This window comes from Aplidium turbinatum, chromosome 12 (assembly GCF_918807975.1).
Source record: "Aplidium turbinatum chromosome 12, kaAplTurb1.1, whole genome shotgun sequence".
NCBI classification, from domain to species: Eukaryota; Metazoa; Chordata; class Ascidiacea; order Aplousobranchia; family Polyclinidae; genus Aplidium; species Aplidium turbinatum.
The window spans coordinates 11194601-11213665 of NC_137483.1; the positions used below are offsets into that span (position 1 = coordinate 11194601).

General features: G+C 39.3%; 1 protein-coding gene, 1 non-coding gene and 1 pseudogene across 3 annotated transcripts; all 3 read right to left on the reverse strand.

The window, feature by feature from the left end:
* Positions 1–1368: 1368 nt before the first annotated feature.
* On the reverse strand, positions 1369–1523 carry LOC145781451 (U5 spliceosomal RNA; annotated as a pseudogene).
* A 3226-nt stretch (positions 1524–4749) lies between these two features.
* On the reverse strand, positions 4750–4861 carry LOC145781483 (U5 spliceosomal RNA). Its single transcript, XR_014290771.1, has one exon. It is a non-coding gene; the product is annotated as a U5 spliceosomal RNA (small nuclear RNA).
* A 3636-nt stretch (positions 4862–8497) lies between these two features.
* On the reverse strand, positions 8498–14006 carry LOC145780848 (protein YIPF4-like). Of its 2 annotated transcripts, none has more exons than XM_082592495.1 (6): positions 13872–14006; positions 12723–12881; positions 12420–12528; positions 11085–11211; positions 10656–10847; positions 8498–10097 (listed from the first exon to the last, which is right to left on the reverse strand). In XM_082592495.1, exons 1-6 carry the CDS (start codon positions 13939–13941, stop codon positions 9960–9962), a joined length of 795 nt encoding a protein of 264 aa, XP_082448621.1. In that variant the 5' UTR covers positions 13942–14006; the 3' UTR covers positions 8498–9959. The 2 variants fall into 2 exon arrangements, with proteins under 2 accessions (XP_082448621.1, XP_082448622.1); XM_082592496.1 differs by lacking the exon at positions 13872–14006 and adding an exon at positions 13580–13724.
* Between the last annotated feature and the right edge of the window lie 5059 nt (positions 14007–19065).

Sequence of the window (19065 nt, forward strand, 5' to 3'; positions counted from 1 at the left end):
GCACTGTGATATTATTAAAGAACTACCTGACCTTGGTCTTATCATTCAAGACACGCAGTCTTTGTTTAGCATATGACGCAGTGGTCGATATTGTGATCTGCTATTGGCTGGTCAACGCCACTTACTTCACGAAAGAAAATTTGTGATTTGCCATCAGTGCGTGTGAAAGTACTATAACTCTGGTGCAAAAACGGCAGAATTGAGACACATTCATGTCTGTAACAGCAAGCATTTCGATGGGACAATGATCAGCGCCGGAGAGGGAGAATCTTGGTTGTAGTTTTCATTCCATATTCATTAAGCTATGGATTTGCTAATCACATGAACTCGTCTTGCTTGGGATAAAACTTTTTTTTGTACTGACTACATAGCTAAAACCAAAATGTAAATGAATTTTCAAATTGGATACATCTTCGTGACACAAAAGAATTTGTGATGAAAAGACCTTTGCAGTACATTCATTTGCGTTTTCAGATATTGTGCTTTGTTATGAAAAAAATACTTATAATTCATTTTCACTTAAATCATTTGAATTTACTGTAGAACCCTATGTTCTACGTAGCAAGCGATTTCACCTATTGAGATCTCTCGCCAAACCTGAATAGCTAAGATAAGACGGTGCTGCTTTCTTAGGCAATTGGGTCGCTAATCTTCTCGTCTGCAGGTACCAAACGAAATGCTCTCAAATAATCTCTATTAATTTCCAACGTTTCTACTCAAAAGACAGTACGCTTCCAATAGACAAATTCGAAATAAACTAGGTATCAAATTGAGATTGGTATTTAGACAAAGAAAAAGAGAGAGATTTCGAATAGTTGTGGCAAATACCTACAACGAGCTTAAATCTGAAAGATAGTACAAAACTATTACTGTTTATATTCATACCATAAATGAAGCTGCACTAAAAGTACGAATACATGCTATGCTCACATCAAGCTACTAAAACTGGTCAAATAAATTGGACGATGGATGGAAAGCGCGTTCTACTGGACAATTTTGCGCTTAGAAAGCAGTGGCCCATATCTTACTAAATACACAGAAGCTACGTTGAACAACAAAACACAGACATCATAGCGAGAGAGAAAGAAAGTCGCTGTCCTATGACTCCACGTGATTCGTATCGAGAGTTTTAAACGCCACCATACTGGCGATAAATGTAGACCTAAACATGACGTTGTCAGGACGAATATTGACGCAATATCTATGCAACGTCAAAATCAGAGAGAAAACATTACAACCGGCCCGAATCGACGATGTGTTTTGTAACATTACAGTGAGTTTAAAATCGATTGTAATTAATTAAATCGTGTTTCACCCCTTACACCAGGCAATATTTAAAAGCCATTTTTAAAAATGCTGCCATAAATTACCCCGCCTTAGCGAGGTGAAAAAATTGGTAAAGACTCATTGCATTGCTCCTTCCCACGGAAATCTTTAGTAAAAGGCGAAAGATTTATGTGTTCAACTGTTTTATTTGCATCAACAGCGCACGGGTACAAAGGATTGACACGGCGAGAGAGCACAAACAAACATAGCCAGGTCGAAGACTTTCAGAAACCGGCCTGCCACACCCCGCGGCGGCGGGGAGCGGCGTGATTTAGGGGTGACGATGCACCCGGAGGGGTAAGTCCACCAGCTTAGGTCGCGGGGGCCAGGCTGAGGAGTCGAGGTACCTGTGGAGGGAGAGTGTGGATCGAAAACGTTACATAACCCGTCCGCAAATTTAGAATGGCGGAGCGGGCCAGGGAGACAGGCTCTTTCTGCATAGCCCAGAAAGATGGCCTGCGACGGGCCGGGCGACCCGTCGCGTGTGGACGCTGGAACCGGCAGTAATTGAATGCCGGGCGGCGCCCACGTCTCCTTCACGCGACCTCGGCGCAGGTACTTGACTCTTAAACCCGGTCTGCCAGTAGGCAGAGCGGATAAAATTGGGGTCTACCACGAGGAAGAGAGTCAACTATTTAAAGATAATTTGGCTCTCGTGGCAGACGAAATTCAAATAAAAATGTGGAGCAGAGGCTCGATAAATCAATAGAAACAAAAAATATAGGTAGGAATGTAATACATACTCACTAGAGAAGAGTAAGCTTTGATTCGGCGAGCACGGGTGTGCGCTGGCCAGACGTTGAGGCAGGTACGCCCAGCTGGGTCGGGGAGGCTAGCGATCAAAACCAGAGGCACTGATAGGCTACATTACCAGGAAAAAGTAGAAAATTGGGGTGGAAATTTTGAGGCTGCATCGAGTTGATCAGGGGATCGTGTTGATCAATGCGTTGAAAGCAGAGCGAGGTTGATCCGAGCGGGCAAGAACAGCGTTACAAGGCGAAGGCAGCGTAAGATAATTCGAAACAATTGATTGATTAATACATAGAGATCTAGTGATGATTGAAGTTACTAAATTGCTGTTAAACCAGTCTCGATTCACAATGTGCATGAGACATTTTATTCCTTTCCTTTGTTCATTTTTGAATGTTTGGGTTTGATGAGACTGGAGCATTATAAAAAAGATGACACTGGTTTATAGACATAAGGTGATGAATTTTAAGACAATTATTGATATAAGGTTATGACGTCTAAACGGTTTGCTGTCTTGTGCGCTCGGATACTTACTGCAACGTTTCTGTTATTGGGGAATAAGTTTCTGATCGCTGAAGTCGTCTTTTCTATGACGTAGCCCCTCCACAAGTGAGCCCGGCGTTCCAAGCTTTCCAGACGCGGAAGGATCCTTCGATTGAGAGGGAAGCCACTTTTCTAGCCACCTCTGCTACCCCACGAGAAGGAACGCCCAAGGCCGTCAGAGCTCGAGAGCTCGTCGGGGCATAGCTCCCGAGGGAGCCTACGACGAACGGAAGTGACAGGACGTCCCTGCAAGGGCGCTTCCTGTCTTCCTTTATGTTTACACATAACTCGCCGTACTTGTCGTGTTTCCTGTCGGCGGCTTTTCGAAGAGAATCCGCGCCGTTGTCGAACGGACATGTGACGTCACATACGACCGTGACACGGTCAGGGCGTTGCAAGACGATGTCAGGACGCAGATCGGTACCGCCGCTTCCGCGTGCTGTGGAACCGTACTGTCTATGGAAAGCCCGGGTTGCCATTCGGCAGGCACGTGCCCCACGATCTCCCTCAATACTGAATTGTGTCGTTCCGTGACGACAGTCATCACGGTAGGGCAGTGATTCAATATGTGGGGGAGAGTCTCTTCCGCTTTCCCACACGCACGACACATGGCAGGTAGGTAACGGCGGCCATGGCTTGGTTTTGATTTAAGTGGCATTAGATTCAATCTAGCTTTGTACGCAAATACTCGGTCCGCGTGATCCAGGAGCTCCGGGCGCCGGGTCGAGGAATTTGAAAATCCAGACAGGCAATGGGCACTGACCGTCTTGCCTTGGTCAGGTTTGGATTCCCACTGTCTCCTCCACCACAAGTCATTGTGTTGATGGAGGGTCGGCACCACTTTTTTCCTTATTGGAGGGGTGATTGTGGAGCTCTTCGCGGCCAACTCATCCAAAGTGGGTAGTTGTAACAGGTAACACAATAACAGTAACACAGCAGTAGCCTATTTATCAAAGTTGCAGTAGGTTATATTATGCGCCCGCCCAGTTAGCTCATTGGTTACGCGCCCGGCTCAAGATCACGGAGCGCTGGTTCGACTCTCGGGGTGTGCGCTTGAGCAACGTATTTCAAACAATACAACAATTTCAAATTTCAAGCTCAACAAGGAGAGGCTGACCTTCCAACCAAGTAGCGGATTTTGAAAAGAAATTAGTGGAATACTAAAGTTCCAATAAAAAAATGGACGATAATTGAAAAATTTTAAATCATAAAAAAGCAAGAAATGGGGGTAAGGGCTTGCCTTGTTTGGCTTGTTAGTTTGCATTGCGCTGTAACATCATTAAAAACCACCAGACCTTGGTGTCATCATCCAAGACACGCAGCCTTTTTTCAGCATATGACGGGTCTGGTGGTTTCCATCCGCCACAGCGTAGAATCTTTTTTTTTTCTGGCTTTATTCCCACTTCAAGTTCAGTTCAGTTGTTTTTATTTCTGACCATCATATCAAAAACAATGCACGTCAGCATAGCAAAGGTCGAGAAAAAGGTAGGAGCGACAAAACGCGAACGTTAAGTTGGATCGCCGGTCCAGATTAAAGTCTTCCACGTCACTCTGTCAGCAGAATCTTTCTCCTTCACTCCCACTATTTTCCATATCTTCTGTCACACAATCTTTTCTTCTTCTTTTTGTCTTAGGCTACTCGCTTTCTTTTGCGAACTTCCAATTGCATCGTATTTCTTTCGACATAATTTTCATCTCTCTTTGCGACGTGACCCAACCACTTAAATCGTGTTTCTCTCAGCTTGTCTTTCAGCTCTCCGACTTGAGTTCGTTCTGATGATTTCATTCTTTACTTTGTCCTGCTTTGTCAACCATTGCCAATGCATAAAATACATTACACAAATAGTTTTGCCGTATAACTCAGTTGGTTAAGAATCTGACTTTACGAACAAAGAAACTGCAAGATCAAGACAACAACACTTTTTCGGTCAATTTACTCAGTCAAACTCGATGACCGCCCTGCGTCAGTGGTTCAAAGCCTTTATAACTGCGCGAAACTGCCAGGATTAAGTTTTACAGTATGAGGCTAAAGATTCAATCCATCGATGGGAATTTACACACCGACACACCGAATAGTTTTTGCCACATCTTTTAAAATTTATTTAAAAAAAATAACATAAGATAATTGTTATCCCGCCTTAGCGAGGTCAAAAAATGATTCATTGCATTGCTCCTTCCCACGGAAATCTTTAGTAAAAGGCGAAAGATTTTTTCTGTAAGGAGAACTGGAGAAGCCATGCGGTGGGATGGCGCAGCGGATAAGGCGTTGGCTTTCCAATTATGCAAACCTAGTTCGACTCCCGGCTTACGCTGGTTGTTGACAAACACCGCTCACCTGTACCCAGTTATGCCAGCACTTCTCCATCCTCAGTTATGCCAGCACTCTCCATCCCTCCTGGAGCAGACCTCTCAAGAAAGGCATGGGTCACATTGAACAGGATCAGATGTGACGTTGGCTGTACTGGAGCTAATCTGTTTAGGTGGGGATTGCATAATTCGCCGATATGTGTCTGCGGAGCGGTAGAACAAACAATGCAACACATACTCCACGAATGTCCCATCTTACGACCCCCAAGTGGAATCACTGGTATTCGACAACTGGACCCAACTACCGTATCTTGGCTGCACGAGGAGGCATTGCCAATCTAAGCTACTGCAAGTCAAACGAGAGAAGAAGAAGAAGAAGAAGAAGAAGAAGAAGAAGAACCTGTACCCAGGGTGTAATAAATTGGGTGGGCGTAGTTGCTGAAGGAAAGGCGGCCGAGAGAAAGGAACTGGCCACCCTACTCTCGTTAGTGCCGAAGGCTTAGTACAATGAGAACCTTATCTTCTCATCCCCCAAAGCTTGAATCAAATATGGGACCCACCTTTACCTTTAGGGCGAGGTAATAATGTAATGTTTCTTTTAACTTTCGACAAAAACTACTCCGTAAGTTAGTAAATTGTCTGGTTATCCCCATTTTGACTATATCTTGATCCACGGACTGAAAAAGCTCTTTTGAGAGCTTAATCCTGGCAGTTTCACATAGGCTGAGGCAGCTGAGGCTACTTGTAGAGGCTTTGAACCATTGGCGCAGACCAGGTCAACAAGTTTACATAGTACATTTACCGATTGTTATTAAAGTAGTGTTGTCTGTGAATTATTCCAGGCACCGCTAAATGGTAGGTTTTGAATCTTTATCCTTGGACTGACAAACCCTTGATAGGTTATTCCTGGTAGTTTCGCATACTTGTACACTGTACAGGCTTTTGACGCAGGGCTGGTTACCGAGATTGACAGGGTGAAGTTTCCGATTATTGAAGTGTTGTTTCCGGAAACTATTCCATCCACTAGGTGCCGCTGAATGCAGAGCAGTCCTTAGAATGCGTTGCTTAAGCGCACACCTCGCAAGTCGAACCAGCGCCCCTTGATCTTAAAACTTCTTCGTTCACGAAGTCACGCGGTAATCAACTGAGCTATTGAGGCGAACTAATGGAGAGCTGTCCTTGAAATGCTTTAGCGCACATCCCGAGAGGCGAACTAACTACGCTTGATCTTGTAATTTCTTTGTTTGTAAAGTCAGGTTCTTAACCAACTGAGCTATCAGGGGGAACTATTTTTGTAATGAATGGTATGTAGTGCAGGGATTCATAGCATGATTCAAGTATGAATCCCTGATGTAGTGGCAGACACTGTTTTGATAGATTAAGATGATCCAAGCAGCAAACACAATCTTCAACGAGCAAATCTGATTCACCATAATGATGGTTGTGATAGGGGAAGGGCGGGTGAGTTGATATGGAAGGTCAATTGATAGGCTACACCCCCTTTCCAGGGAAAAATAAAACTTTTCGGAAAAGTATTGCCAGCTAGCGATAATTCAGGTTAAAAAGCCACAGTGAAAACATAATTAAATGAATTTGCCCGAAAGACTATGATGTAATTTGAAAAAAACGGAATGACTAAACTAGGTGTAAATTTTTTAATGTTTTTTATCGTCGTCTTGTAAGAACCGGAAAACTTATCAGATAAAATGGGATAGTGTTTTAAATTAATCAGAATAGAGGTTTTAAACTAAGATATTTTTTATTTGCTTATCTGCATAGGTAATTAGGCTACTTCAAAAATGGACATTGCATTATTTTTATAGGTAGGGGCAGAGGTGGGCACCCGCTACTTTTAAAGTAGCGCGCTACCCGCTACCGCTACTTGGGCCAAAGTAGCGCGCGCTACCGTTACCAATTCACAAAAGTAGCGCGCTACCCGCTACCTGGGCCAAAGTAGCGCGCGCTACCGCTACTTCTTCCGCTACTTTTGTCTAAAATTACACTAGGAAACACTCGTCCCTAGTGACGCAAAAATGACCTTGAAAACGAATGTTATCATTCGTTTGCGCTGTCATATTAACGTTGTTATAGAAAACACATTCTAAGCGCCTCTCCCGCTACTTTGGAATAAAAATAGCGCCGCTACTCCAACTAAAAAGTAGCGCGCTACTGCCCACCTCTGGGTAGGGGTCAGTTGATACACGCCCTACGCCTTCAGGGCTACGGTTTTTCGCACTCTCTTATTGGATGCACACTGAGTAGTCTGAGTGTACGTGTTTGTTTTATGTACATTTAACATCCAAACAAAAATAAAATGACCATCCATCCAGTTGACGGCCGACGAGGTTTGCGTTTCGTTCCTCTTTGCCACATTCACAGATCGCGGGTGGTTCAGTCCACAATTAGTAGGTTGGCAAATTTTCAAGCAGTCATGAATTTGATGTTTCAAGGAAGGTTGCTAATTTAGGCCTAACAGTTAATTTCATTCTTTAATAAAATTTCATACTGTACTTTTCTGTAGCTAGACACTACTACACAGTGGCGCATATGCAAGAGATCCTCATGCGAAGGGTAGCCTAACTTTCGCGTCGTTACGTTAACATCGGTAACGTAGCTACTGCCTAGGCCTATAACATTTATGGTTCTTCAATATAAGACAAAAAATGGCGCTCAGCAAGAAAAGTGATCAAATCCCGTATCATTAGGGGGAGGGCTGGTCACTGGTCAGTTAATACTTTTCACATATGTTCGCTTTGCGCAAAAAGTACACGATAAAAGTTTGAAATTTTCAGGTTTAGTGGGATATTATCTCATCTATTGATTAGTAATATTTCAGATTCGCATTTTCCACAGTTTACTCATTACGCGCAATTCAAAAGTGTACTTAAAACGGTAGGCACTTTAACATGCAGATATCCAATCCAGCACGAACCAATCAGAAGCTACACTTTTCATGACGTCATCAAGATTGCGTTTGGAAAGAATAAAGGAAAAACGCAAATTCTAGCTAAATTAAATCATCGCTTTGCCATCGGTTGGCTTGGCGCATTGGGTTAGGGCGGTAGTAGTCATTACAATGACGTGGGTTTAATTCCCATCTCTGCTATAGCTCTTTTTTCTTCTGTAATTACCAAACAAAGTTCAAAGTAATTATTAATTCTCTGGCTGAATGCTGGAATGGTCACAATAGCAGATAACGTAGCATCTCATTGGTTCGTGGTTGGATTGGATACGCGCGTAGATTATTAGAAATCTGCTTGCTAAAGTGCCTACCACTTAAAACTAGACATCTCAGAGTTTCCAAAAGTGTTTTAAAAAAAAAAAACGTTTTTTTTTAGTTTTTTTCAGGGTAGACCTATCTTAAAGACTGCGTCTTGGATGATGAAACCAAACACTAGCTGTTCTCTAGTAGCCTTCCAGTGTAGTTTGGGAAAATGCAAATCCAGGGTGGCAAAAGGAGAGACTCTCGGCTCATATAACAATTTAAATATATAGTTGCTAAATAAAGTAATTGTAACTTTATGGACGCCATGTACAACATTTTCCATAAATGACAGACGATGAGTTTCGTAGCTTCATAACTTTAATAAATACTCTGTATTATACGCACCACGGATATACACTTAAGAAGTCACGTTAACCCTACTGCAAGTACCCAGACAGCAAATCAGTCATTTTTACATGGAAAAATTAATGTAAACAGCGACTGATTTGCTACCCGGGCAGCGACAACATAGACAGAAGTCGGCGTAAATCACGGAAGAATGTATCCGTTAGGCCAATTACAATTGTGCAATCTGGATAGGTGTGAAAACGTTGCTTGTTATACTTCGAACACATTGAAGCTACAGTATTCGATGTTATGGAAAAAGGTGAAGTAGCCAAGGGGATATTCACTACGCTTCACCCTTTTTTTTTATCTTCTCCACATGAGATAAAATCGACCACTATGTGACATTTTTCAAATCGACACATCACACAGCATTGAGGCAATTCTGACTCTGTCAAGGGGTGTCACATTGTGCTTAAATATCTCGAAACAAATCGAGGTAACGAGATTGCCACTTCATTTTCAGAACATTTGAAAAGTCAATCACAAAGTTGCATGCTATGGCCAAGATGAAGTCACGCAAACTAATAAAGAAGCTCGCTTTTGCAAACCGTAAACAGTCAACAAATTTTGACATTAGATGGAGTAAAAATACTATTGCAGGGTTGGTTGACGTTTGAATAAATTTAGTGACATTTTAGAGACATGTGGGATTGTGGGTGCGATTACTGACAACTATACTCTTTGTTGCTTTGGAAGGCACACAAAAAATAAAGTAATATACAGAAAGAAAACTGGTGGTAAAGCAAACGCTTTGAAAGTTGACTCGTTGTGATTGTCGGTCCTAAAATTTGAAAACTACACGGGTAGGCTCTGAAGTGGAAAAATATCGCACCTTTCAAACATATGATTTAACATGACTTTGAAGAGGTCATGAAATAGATCAAAAAACAAAAAAAAGTAATAACTCGTCAGTTATTTAATTATAAATTCCACTTTCGATGGAAAGTGGAAGAGTTTTCGGTCAAAGCAAGGAAAGCCGAACGGATGCGTACAATTCGTACAACTACGTTTAGTTCAACAAATAACCCATGAAGTAGTTTGAGACGAGTGGCTAAACAATTTTTGTAACCAATAAAAACAATGCTGTTCAACAGGGACTCTTTCTGCTTAAGCACACCGCGTGCATATAAAATACAAAAGCAGGTATAGGCAACAAACATGTAATTTTGCAAAGGATCTTTTCTTCCAAGAAAAAATTACATTTGAAACTTCAAAGAGTGTGCAATTAAATCGTGTGTGTGACATTCAATGCTTCAAAGTTGAAATACTCGCCGTTTTTCTTTCACAAGAACGTTAAAGATCCATTCTTTACTGCAAAAAGGAACGCAACAAATTGTTTTTCACCCGCACGTTATGTAATTTAAAAAAATAAAAGATAGGAAAAGAAACTTGAATGTTGGTTAAAACCTGTTACAACTCGTCAAACGCCAGAGTATAAAGAAAAGAAATAAACATAAAGAAGGAAGATTGGGTAGATAAGCAAAGGCTTTTTCTTCTTATAGGATTCATCCACAAGCAAAGATCCGGCGCTATATGACGCCCAAAATATTCCGAGAGTCTGCAAGAATTTTTTTTTATTAAATCGATTAGCATGTAGTACGAACGTCAGCACTAGGCTAAAAAATTCTTGGTCCGGAGACTGTTCATCAGGTATCTTAGACATGTTGCGGTCTACAAACGCCAAATTCTCACAAGACGTTGTGAGTGATAGCTTTCTACGTCTGCTCTGACGTTTCATCAATCACAGTGATTTGTGACAAAACAAGTTCAGACGTTCCTACCGTCAAACGAAAATTTGACAGAATTATGAAATGCATAAATAAAAACAATTTTTAAGAAACTGCTAAATAGACTTTTTCATAATGTGTTTCACAAACTGGTAGTTATTTTATTAAGCTCTTTAAATTTTGTCATCATAATGTCTTGAAATAAGCTTAGCTGATTTACAAGTTTGTCCACAGTGTAATTATAAGTCAAACGTTTTTAAGTACAGTGAGCTTTACCAGGTATTTAAATTCAGATAGAATGAAAAAAGTGACAAGTAAATAAAAAAGGGTAAGGAAAACAAACTATTTTTTGCACACACTCGTAAATTGAACGTGAATCCACAGCTTACCCGAATGAGAAAGGCGATTGGTTCAATGTGGCCGACCAGTACCAACAGCCCTGCTGTGAGTATGAGAGGCAGTAGGGAGTAACCAATGACTCCCAAGCACTGAGAGTAACCCACTTCTCCGCCTAGTACTCGAGCAAGTAAGAAAATCAACATTGACCCAAACAACCACATTGTCAGAATCCACGACACAACCTGAAATAGTCGATTGTAAATGACGTCTATTGGGGAGATCGGGTTCGGAGAAAATAAGTGTATGAGTAGTCGACGGTTTGAAAAAAAACAATACAGTGGTAACAAGACACTGATTCGACCTTGCAATGGATGTTACTGTTAAAAGTAGCATACTGTATAGCTACTTCAGTAATTGTTGTAGCGAACACTGTTTAAACTTTACTTGACAGTGAACAGCTTTAACTAAACAAGACTCACTCGGAACTGCCCGTACAAAGAAACCATTGAGAATAGTAGAACAACCGCTAATGGACCCCAAAAATCAGGATTTTCGCGAACAATGTGACGATTGTACCCAAGAGATGGGAGAGGTAGCAGGACACATCTATATGCAGGTGATGAAAAAAACGTTTGTTGGGAAAAAATTTGTGACAAACCTTTTGGAATGACTTTTTACGGTACTACGACAGTTTATCAAAACGACAGTTTATCGAACGACAATTAATCAAACAACAGTTTATCGAAACAACAGTTTATTGAAACGACAGTTTATCGAACGACAATTTATCGAACAACAGTTAATCGAAAACCTAACCCCTAACCTAAAACCCAAACAATAATCCTAATCCCTAACCATAATTCTAACCCTAACCTCTAACCCCTAGCTCCTAACCCCTAACCATTAACCCCTAACCCTGAGTATTCCATTGCATATGTGCTTTGTTGTTCGATAAACTGTCGTTTCGATAAACAGTCGTTTCGACAAACTGTCGTTTCGATGAATTGTCGTTCGATGAACTGTCTTTCGATAAACTGTCGTTCGATGAACTGTCGTTCGATGAACTGTCGTTCGATGAACTGTCGTTCGATGAACTGCCGTTCGATAAATTGTCTTTCGATAAATTGTCGCGTCATGACTTTTTACAAATGGGCTATTAAATTAAAAGCAAATCAATTATAAAATAGTAGGCTATCAACTCTAAAGCGAGGGTCACCAAACATTTTTAGACTGCAAAAAGTGCAAAAAAAGTTGATTACGGCTGGCTACCTATTTTACTAATTACAATTTACAGTCTGCAACTTATGGTTATTCAATAGATTTGGCCATTGCAGGTCAGTGGAAGGGGGCACATTAAGAGATATGTCCCCCACATTAACCATCCACACTGTTAATGGCGCGCCGCAACCGATCAACATTGAAATTATGTATATATGATACGGTGTTTGTTCGTGCAAAATATGAAAACATTTGCAGCAAACATTAATCATTCAGTTGATGGAGTGATCTACTCACAGAAGGCAACAATTAATGCCTTGCTGATAGCACAATGCAAGAGCGTTTATCTCACAGTCACATGCATGTTATATGATGTTAACATGACTACTGAGAATACTACTGAAATTATATGGACCATAATTGGACACATATAAAGAGGCAGTGTCTCAAGAACAACAAAAACTAAGTTAGAATTATAAAAAAAATTAAACAACGTTTCAGAAATAAAATCTGTAAAATTTTTGTATAGCCTATACCATTTTTAGTCAAATAATATATAAAGACAAGGTTTTCATTTATTTTCTAAAAAGTACCACCTGATTTTATAATAAATATCAGTGAGGTCAATATCAAGTTCTTCCAAAAGAGGTCGATCATCTTCTGAAGCATTGTCTGTGTCATCAGTTTCAAGAAGCCAACCATAACCTGAAACCGGTCCAAGCAACATTACGTAACAGCACTGTGCAGTGTGCAACCTGCATCATACATGATAGGTATTAAATGGCTGCTTTAAATCCTGCATAGCAATATTAAAAACCACTGACATAGTTGTCATCAAATGAAGTAAGAATCTATTCAAAGAGACAAAAGTATTATATTTCTCTTAATAAAAACCAGACCTCTTTTCCTTATAATTGACCCAAAGGCTCCATCACTGGCATCTACAGATGATGCTTCTGGTGCAGCAAGATTGCCAGAAAATGACTGGTCCATCATATCCAAAGCAACTTCGCCAGTTGAAGCAGACATTTGATTGTATTTATACGACTCTGATGATTCTGTGAGGAAATAACAATCAAATGAGTTTTGAAAGGGTTTAAAAGGTTTAAGCTAAAACTAATTCAGATTTTGCTACATGATACAGAATATTGAAAGATTGTATGTATATATATATATATACAGTAGAACTTGACTTACTCTTGTCACTGTGCTTCATGACACATCACTCTGTACAAGATATAAATGAATTTGCAACGAATCTTTACACTTTGTTTTCACATCGTCAGTCTACTTTTACACTTTCAAGTTATGGGATTGCAAGTTCCAATTTGTGACAACCAGTTTATGTTAATGTAATATACGATTATACGTACTGATAAATTATGATTGTTGAGAATTTTAATTGAACAAAAACCTTTTCATTGAAACTGTTAAAAAACTAATTGTCTAGTGCCAGTAAATGCAAGAAACAGCTTGCTGTTAATTAAACAGTCAAGAATTCATGTTTTATCATCACATATCATGAACATGAAACAGCTCATGCAGAATTGGTTTGTTAACAAAAATTGCTGTGATGCAAACTTACGGGTCTATGAATGTAGAAGCTTTACAAAAACTCTTGATCTTGCATTAATTAATTCCTTTGGTGCCATTAGTTTTACAGAATATAAATACACAGTAAATTTTGACATTATATTTACTCATGTATTTGATTTTTGAACAAATAAACAATAAATATACAATCTAACATGAGCACCTTAAAATTATTATTGTTTGCTTTGATGATTAGGTGAATGGACATCCAACTTGTAGCATGAAGAAATAGCAAGATGACTGAACAGATGATCGTTCAAACTCTTATGTAAGAGTTCAAAAATGCATGTCAATGACAGTTCTTCAATTCAGCGGAGACTGCTTAGTGCCATTATTTAAGAACAAATAATCAATTATATATATAAAATTCTGCACAGAGGTATTCTCAGTGTTAAATCATTACCAGTAGCATTCCTAAAGACATTCAAAAAAAATTCACGGCCTATTTTACTTACCAGAAGAAGAAAGAAAGGTAAATTCTGACGAAACAGAACTAGATCCAGTAGGTAACTGTTCTTTTTCCATCACTCCACGAGGCTAATTCAACAAAGAATTAAAATCGCCTGTTTAACCTTATAATCTGACACAAGACAAGAAAGGGGTGGCGCCAATATCGTCCCTTGCCGATATCGTCCCACCGATATCGTCCCCTCATTTATCGGTATGCGCAATTATTTACGCGACCAGAAAAAAGCGTTAAATGCGGCGGGCTGTTGGATTTCAACTCGAGCGTTAATGCCGATATCGTCTCAACGAGATTTGCAAGTATTTACACCGCCAGATAAAGCTTTATAAGCGGCGGGCTGTTGGATTTCAGCTGGAGCGTTAATGCTCATGTGTAAACATGAGTAGCCTACATTCATTAGTTTTACAAACACAAAACAAAACAATCAATACCGCACCATTTTCAAAGTCTCTGATTTTATTCGACTACATTTCCAAAATAAAAGTTGATCACTTAGGCTATTATGATTTTTTTCAGATGCTTGCGAGGCTGGGTTAACCATTTTGTTTGTGATGAGAGCACAGTATAGGCTTACTGAATTTACTGCACCACCAACTATATAAATTTGTTCACTTTCGTTTAATTGTGTGTCTGAAAATACGCTATCGTGTAATAGGTAAGCCAAATACAAAAAAGTATGATTTGAATGATGATCAAGACTTAAAAACAGCTCAGCCTAGTCTAAGCTACTAAGCCTAAGGCTGGGCTACATCCCTGATACCGTGTACAAACAATCTTTTCTGTAAAGTTACACCAAATTAACAAATCAAGCATTCAAATACACTAAATTTCTCTCTTCAAATTATAACAAAACCAGTTTTATATAAAATTAAAAATAAAATCCTAAACTCCAGGCCTAGGTCTACAGAAAAATCAAGCTAATTACTTCTGCTTGGTGTTGGTCTACATTTAGGTAAGATAAAACGCAGATTAGTTTTGGCATGGACGATTAATTATTATTGTTGTTTAAATGTGCAAATTGGTGCCAGTGAAATGGCCCTTCAGGTATTAAGTGCTTCTCCAAATAAAAACATTGTCACGCAGTTGATGGTTTGGCTTTTTGATAGTCACACTACGTTGCCCAGACAAATTCAAAAGGTCACCCATAGCGCAGTGAAATTCGGAAACCACAGTTTGAAGCAGCGGCGTAGCTACCCAATGGATCTTGTGGATAAATCCAGGGGCGGCATGTTGCTGAAGGGCTGCAAAATGTGAGAATGTTTTAAACGAACAAAGACAGTCACATTAACTTATTTTCAAAGAGACTCAGACTTAAACGACCTAAGTTAACACTGATCAAGTGAAGCCAAAAAATTACACAAGTTATGCCTCTAAACTACTTTGCAACTTTTTTAGATTGTGACTCATTATGTGGTATTTGTGACTGTATAATGATAGGCTACTCATGCTGTTGAAGTCATAATAGAATGTCTGCTGTTACTTGTGCGCTATAACAATGCTCTGTCAATTTAGCTTCGGTATAGTTAAGTTTAGATAAGTTTTCATTTTATTTCACTTTTGCGTGGAGACAAGAAGAGACCGTGAGGTCATCGAGTAACTGTCACCTTTACCACCTGTCTGTGGTAGATAGACTGGATTCCTTCATCTTCATGTGTGACCTCACCGTTGCCTTTTATATCGCAAGCTGTGAAAGAAGTTTTTTAAAACCTAAGTTGATGAAATCTTGCTTAAGATCGACTATGGGAGGAGCAGGCTATCTGCGCTAGCAATACTGTTCATTGAAAGTGATTTAGTCGAGACCTTACCTTTTGACGATATAATTTATGGATTTACATCAATGAAAGCTAGACGTATTGAATTTCGAACTGTAAATAAAATTTAACAAACACTGCTTTAATTCTTCTGTGCGTTGAGGAGCAACGCATTCTGCGATGGATACAGCGCTATATAAATACAAACATTATTATTTTTATGTGGACATAGTAGGCTACACATTGTGATGTAGGTGAATTAATCGAGTTTTTAAAGACTTCGCTGCTCAAGCGATAGAGTGACACTTTAATCTTGATCGTTTTATTGCATTTTACTTGCATGAAGTTGATAAGAGCGTAGTTCCCTTTCTTTTGCTAAAAAACACTGCTGGACAAAGTAAAATTTTTAGCAAAACCGGAGATTAGATTAAAACTAGAACTAGAGTAAACAAGTTTTTATCAGATTAAATTGGAATTAGCATCACCAACATTTTACTCTTTCATTCATCGAATTAGACAACTAGAATTATCTAGTTGTCCAAGTCTGACTTAGGCCTATTCCAGTAAAATGTTGAGCAATGCCGCCCCGTCCACTTGAAACCACAGCTATTTTAAAGGTTTAATTATGAATATAGCTATGGTAGTCTATATACCAACGGTGTTCAACCTGCGGCCGTCGATGAATAATTATGCCGCCGTTAACACGTAATTTCATAAGCATGTATAGGCGGCCGTGCCCTGTTGTTGAAATGAAAAAATTATTTTATTAAAAAAATGAAATGTATTTTAAATATAGGCTACAGGGATATCTAGAACCACTGGATACCCTTGTAATTATAGGCCTATATAAAATTTCAAATTTTAGAGCTTGAAAAACATTTTCATCATAAGTTTTTGCAGGCTAGGCTGTATTGTTAAAATCGTTTAGAGACAAAACTTTTCCTCAACACAATTTCTTTGTAACATTAGCCTACATTGCATTAAGTCTTTAAAAAGAAAAAGAACACTAGCAGAGGAGAAAAGGGTATTCAATTCCAAATGGAAGTTGGATTATTTCATGATCGAGCCGGCAGCGCATGCTATGATGTGTCTAATATGCAGTCAAGTACCGTAGTTAAAACTGTTTAAGGAGATAATGCAAAGCAGCATTTTCGTCGTCATATGTCACACAATTACGCAAAATTAGACGAGTCAAGGAAAACCTGTGTCAAAAATGTGAAAAGTGCACTTGATTATCCAATGTTGCGAGAATTGGCAAGAGAAACTTTTGTTCTTTTCGGAAGCACTTAGTCTTAGGCTATGTGTGCGAGTCTGCCTTTTCACAAGTAGTACCTGAAAAAGGAGTACCGTAGCCTACCGAACGCGATTGTTGGACGGAAACCTGGAGTCTCAAGTACGACTGTATCTCGCGAGGTTCCCAACTTAGCAATTTTATCTTCTCATATGCAAAATCAAGGGAGTCACTAGTTGCAATGTCGCAGACGGAATAAATTCATTTCAAAAGTGTTTGATATTTCATAGCACTATTAGGTATAACCGTATAAGTATGATAAGTTTAGTAAATATTAACGAATAAATTCTTCTCTTAAATAACGCAAATTAAAAAATCCCGTTTAAAACTCTCTAGCAGCCGTGTTTTGCAGAATTAATTTGAATGCGGCCGGCAATAGCAAAAAGGTTGCGCACCCCTGGTCCTACTATCGAAAAAGAAACATAGTAGTCCTGTTTATGAATTGTTCAACAAAGCAACCTCTTTTCCAAGCTAAAACAAAGAATTAGGTGCCAAATCATAGAGAAAAATGTGTAATTGCAGGCAAACTAAGCAGAATAATCCCTGGTGAGATCGCAATGCTTTTGTGTGGATCTATTTTAATTACATCTGGTTGTCTGGCACCTAGTGTGAAAAAAGACACGAAGCTGTGTTAATTATTTTAGCTTGAAAAAAACGGGCAAGACATCCTTATAAAAAGCTGTGGATCTACCTACTACACTTTATTAAAATCGGTTTCAATCGTTCGACAACTACTCGCCGAAATGTCAGATATTTGCCCTGTCTGTTCTAACTCTGTTCGTCCTCGACAAGAAGCACTCCAATGCGACTCATGTCAGAAATGGCAGCATCGTATCTGTAAAACAGGAATATCACGGAATATGTACCGCAGTTTAGTAAAAGAAACAACGAAGTTGGAGTATTGGTATTGCATCATATGTTCTAATAAAAAGGTACGTAAGTTGATATATGACGAAAATTAGGCAATTTTGACATGTGGGGGAACCGACGGATTTTTTTTACGATTTTTTTTACGATATTTTTTTGGATTTTTACCTACATTGAGTGCATTGTTAAATAGGCAAAAGTTGAGGTTCTGGCAACACTGTTCTCAAGGGACGATATCGACATGGGGACGATATCGACCTGGGACGATATCGGTGGGACGATGTGTTCAGGGGACGATATCGGTGGCATTCCAAGAAAGTAGGTGAAGTTTAGGCTTATTTTTTTTCACCGCTATATTGATTGTGACATAATACAACTTACTACAGTGCTAATCAATAGATTGTTTTTGAAATTAATAACGAGTTTGTGTTGTAAGTAATATCGTGTCTAGATCAGTTCGGTCCAATATAGCATGATCGCATGATCGGTACCATACCAGTACTGATTAGCTCAAAACCATAAACCATACTGAAAGGCCAAGCCAAACATCCTTGATTTATAGTTTAGCCTGCCTAGTGCCATTATCCAATAAACGTGAATCTATGGCATGCCTTGCTAAAGACACATACTCTTGATTGGTGTCAAACAGTGCCTTTTAAACTTAAATCATGGCTCTCACCACTCAGCCGACCTAACACTCAGATAAATAAATATTCTGATTATGGTACTGGTATTGCGATGACAGCAAAAGATCACAGAGTAAACAAAGTCACTTAAGTCAGCTTTCCTTAGGCCTACTCAGTATTATACTCGGTACTCAGTAACCCTCTTGCATTGCCATTTTTATTACAACCAGTCAAAAAGAAGTTTTAATTGTCAGTGTTGCCAGAAGCCATTTAGTGAATTTTTCCATGTCATTTGTCAATGACCTCTGTTTCAAAATTTTTATAATCTCACAAGCATTTTCCCAGACCCCAGCCGTAATCTCAGTCTTACTCAAGTATTTCTCTAAACCAGGGGTGACGAACCTTTTTGCGGTCACGGGCCACTTTGTCAATTACACATGAGTTATCGGGCCACACAACTTCTTAATCGTAACCTACTATGAAATCTTTTAGAAACGACTCAAGATATTATTCATGAAAAGTAACAAACGGCAAATGAAATTAATAAAACCACGGTTGCCAGTTTGGATTTTTTAAAGCCAAATTTGAAAATTTAGGCTTTTTTTGAACCACTTTGGATTTTTTTGTTTTAAAAAAAAAATCCAAATG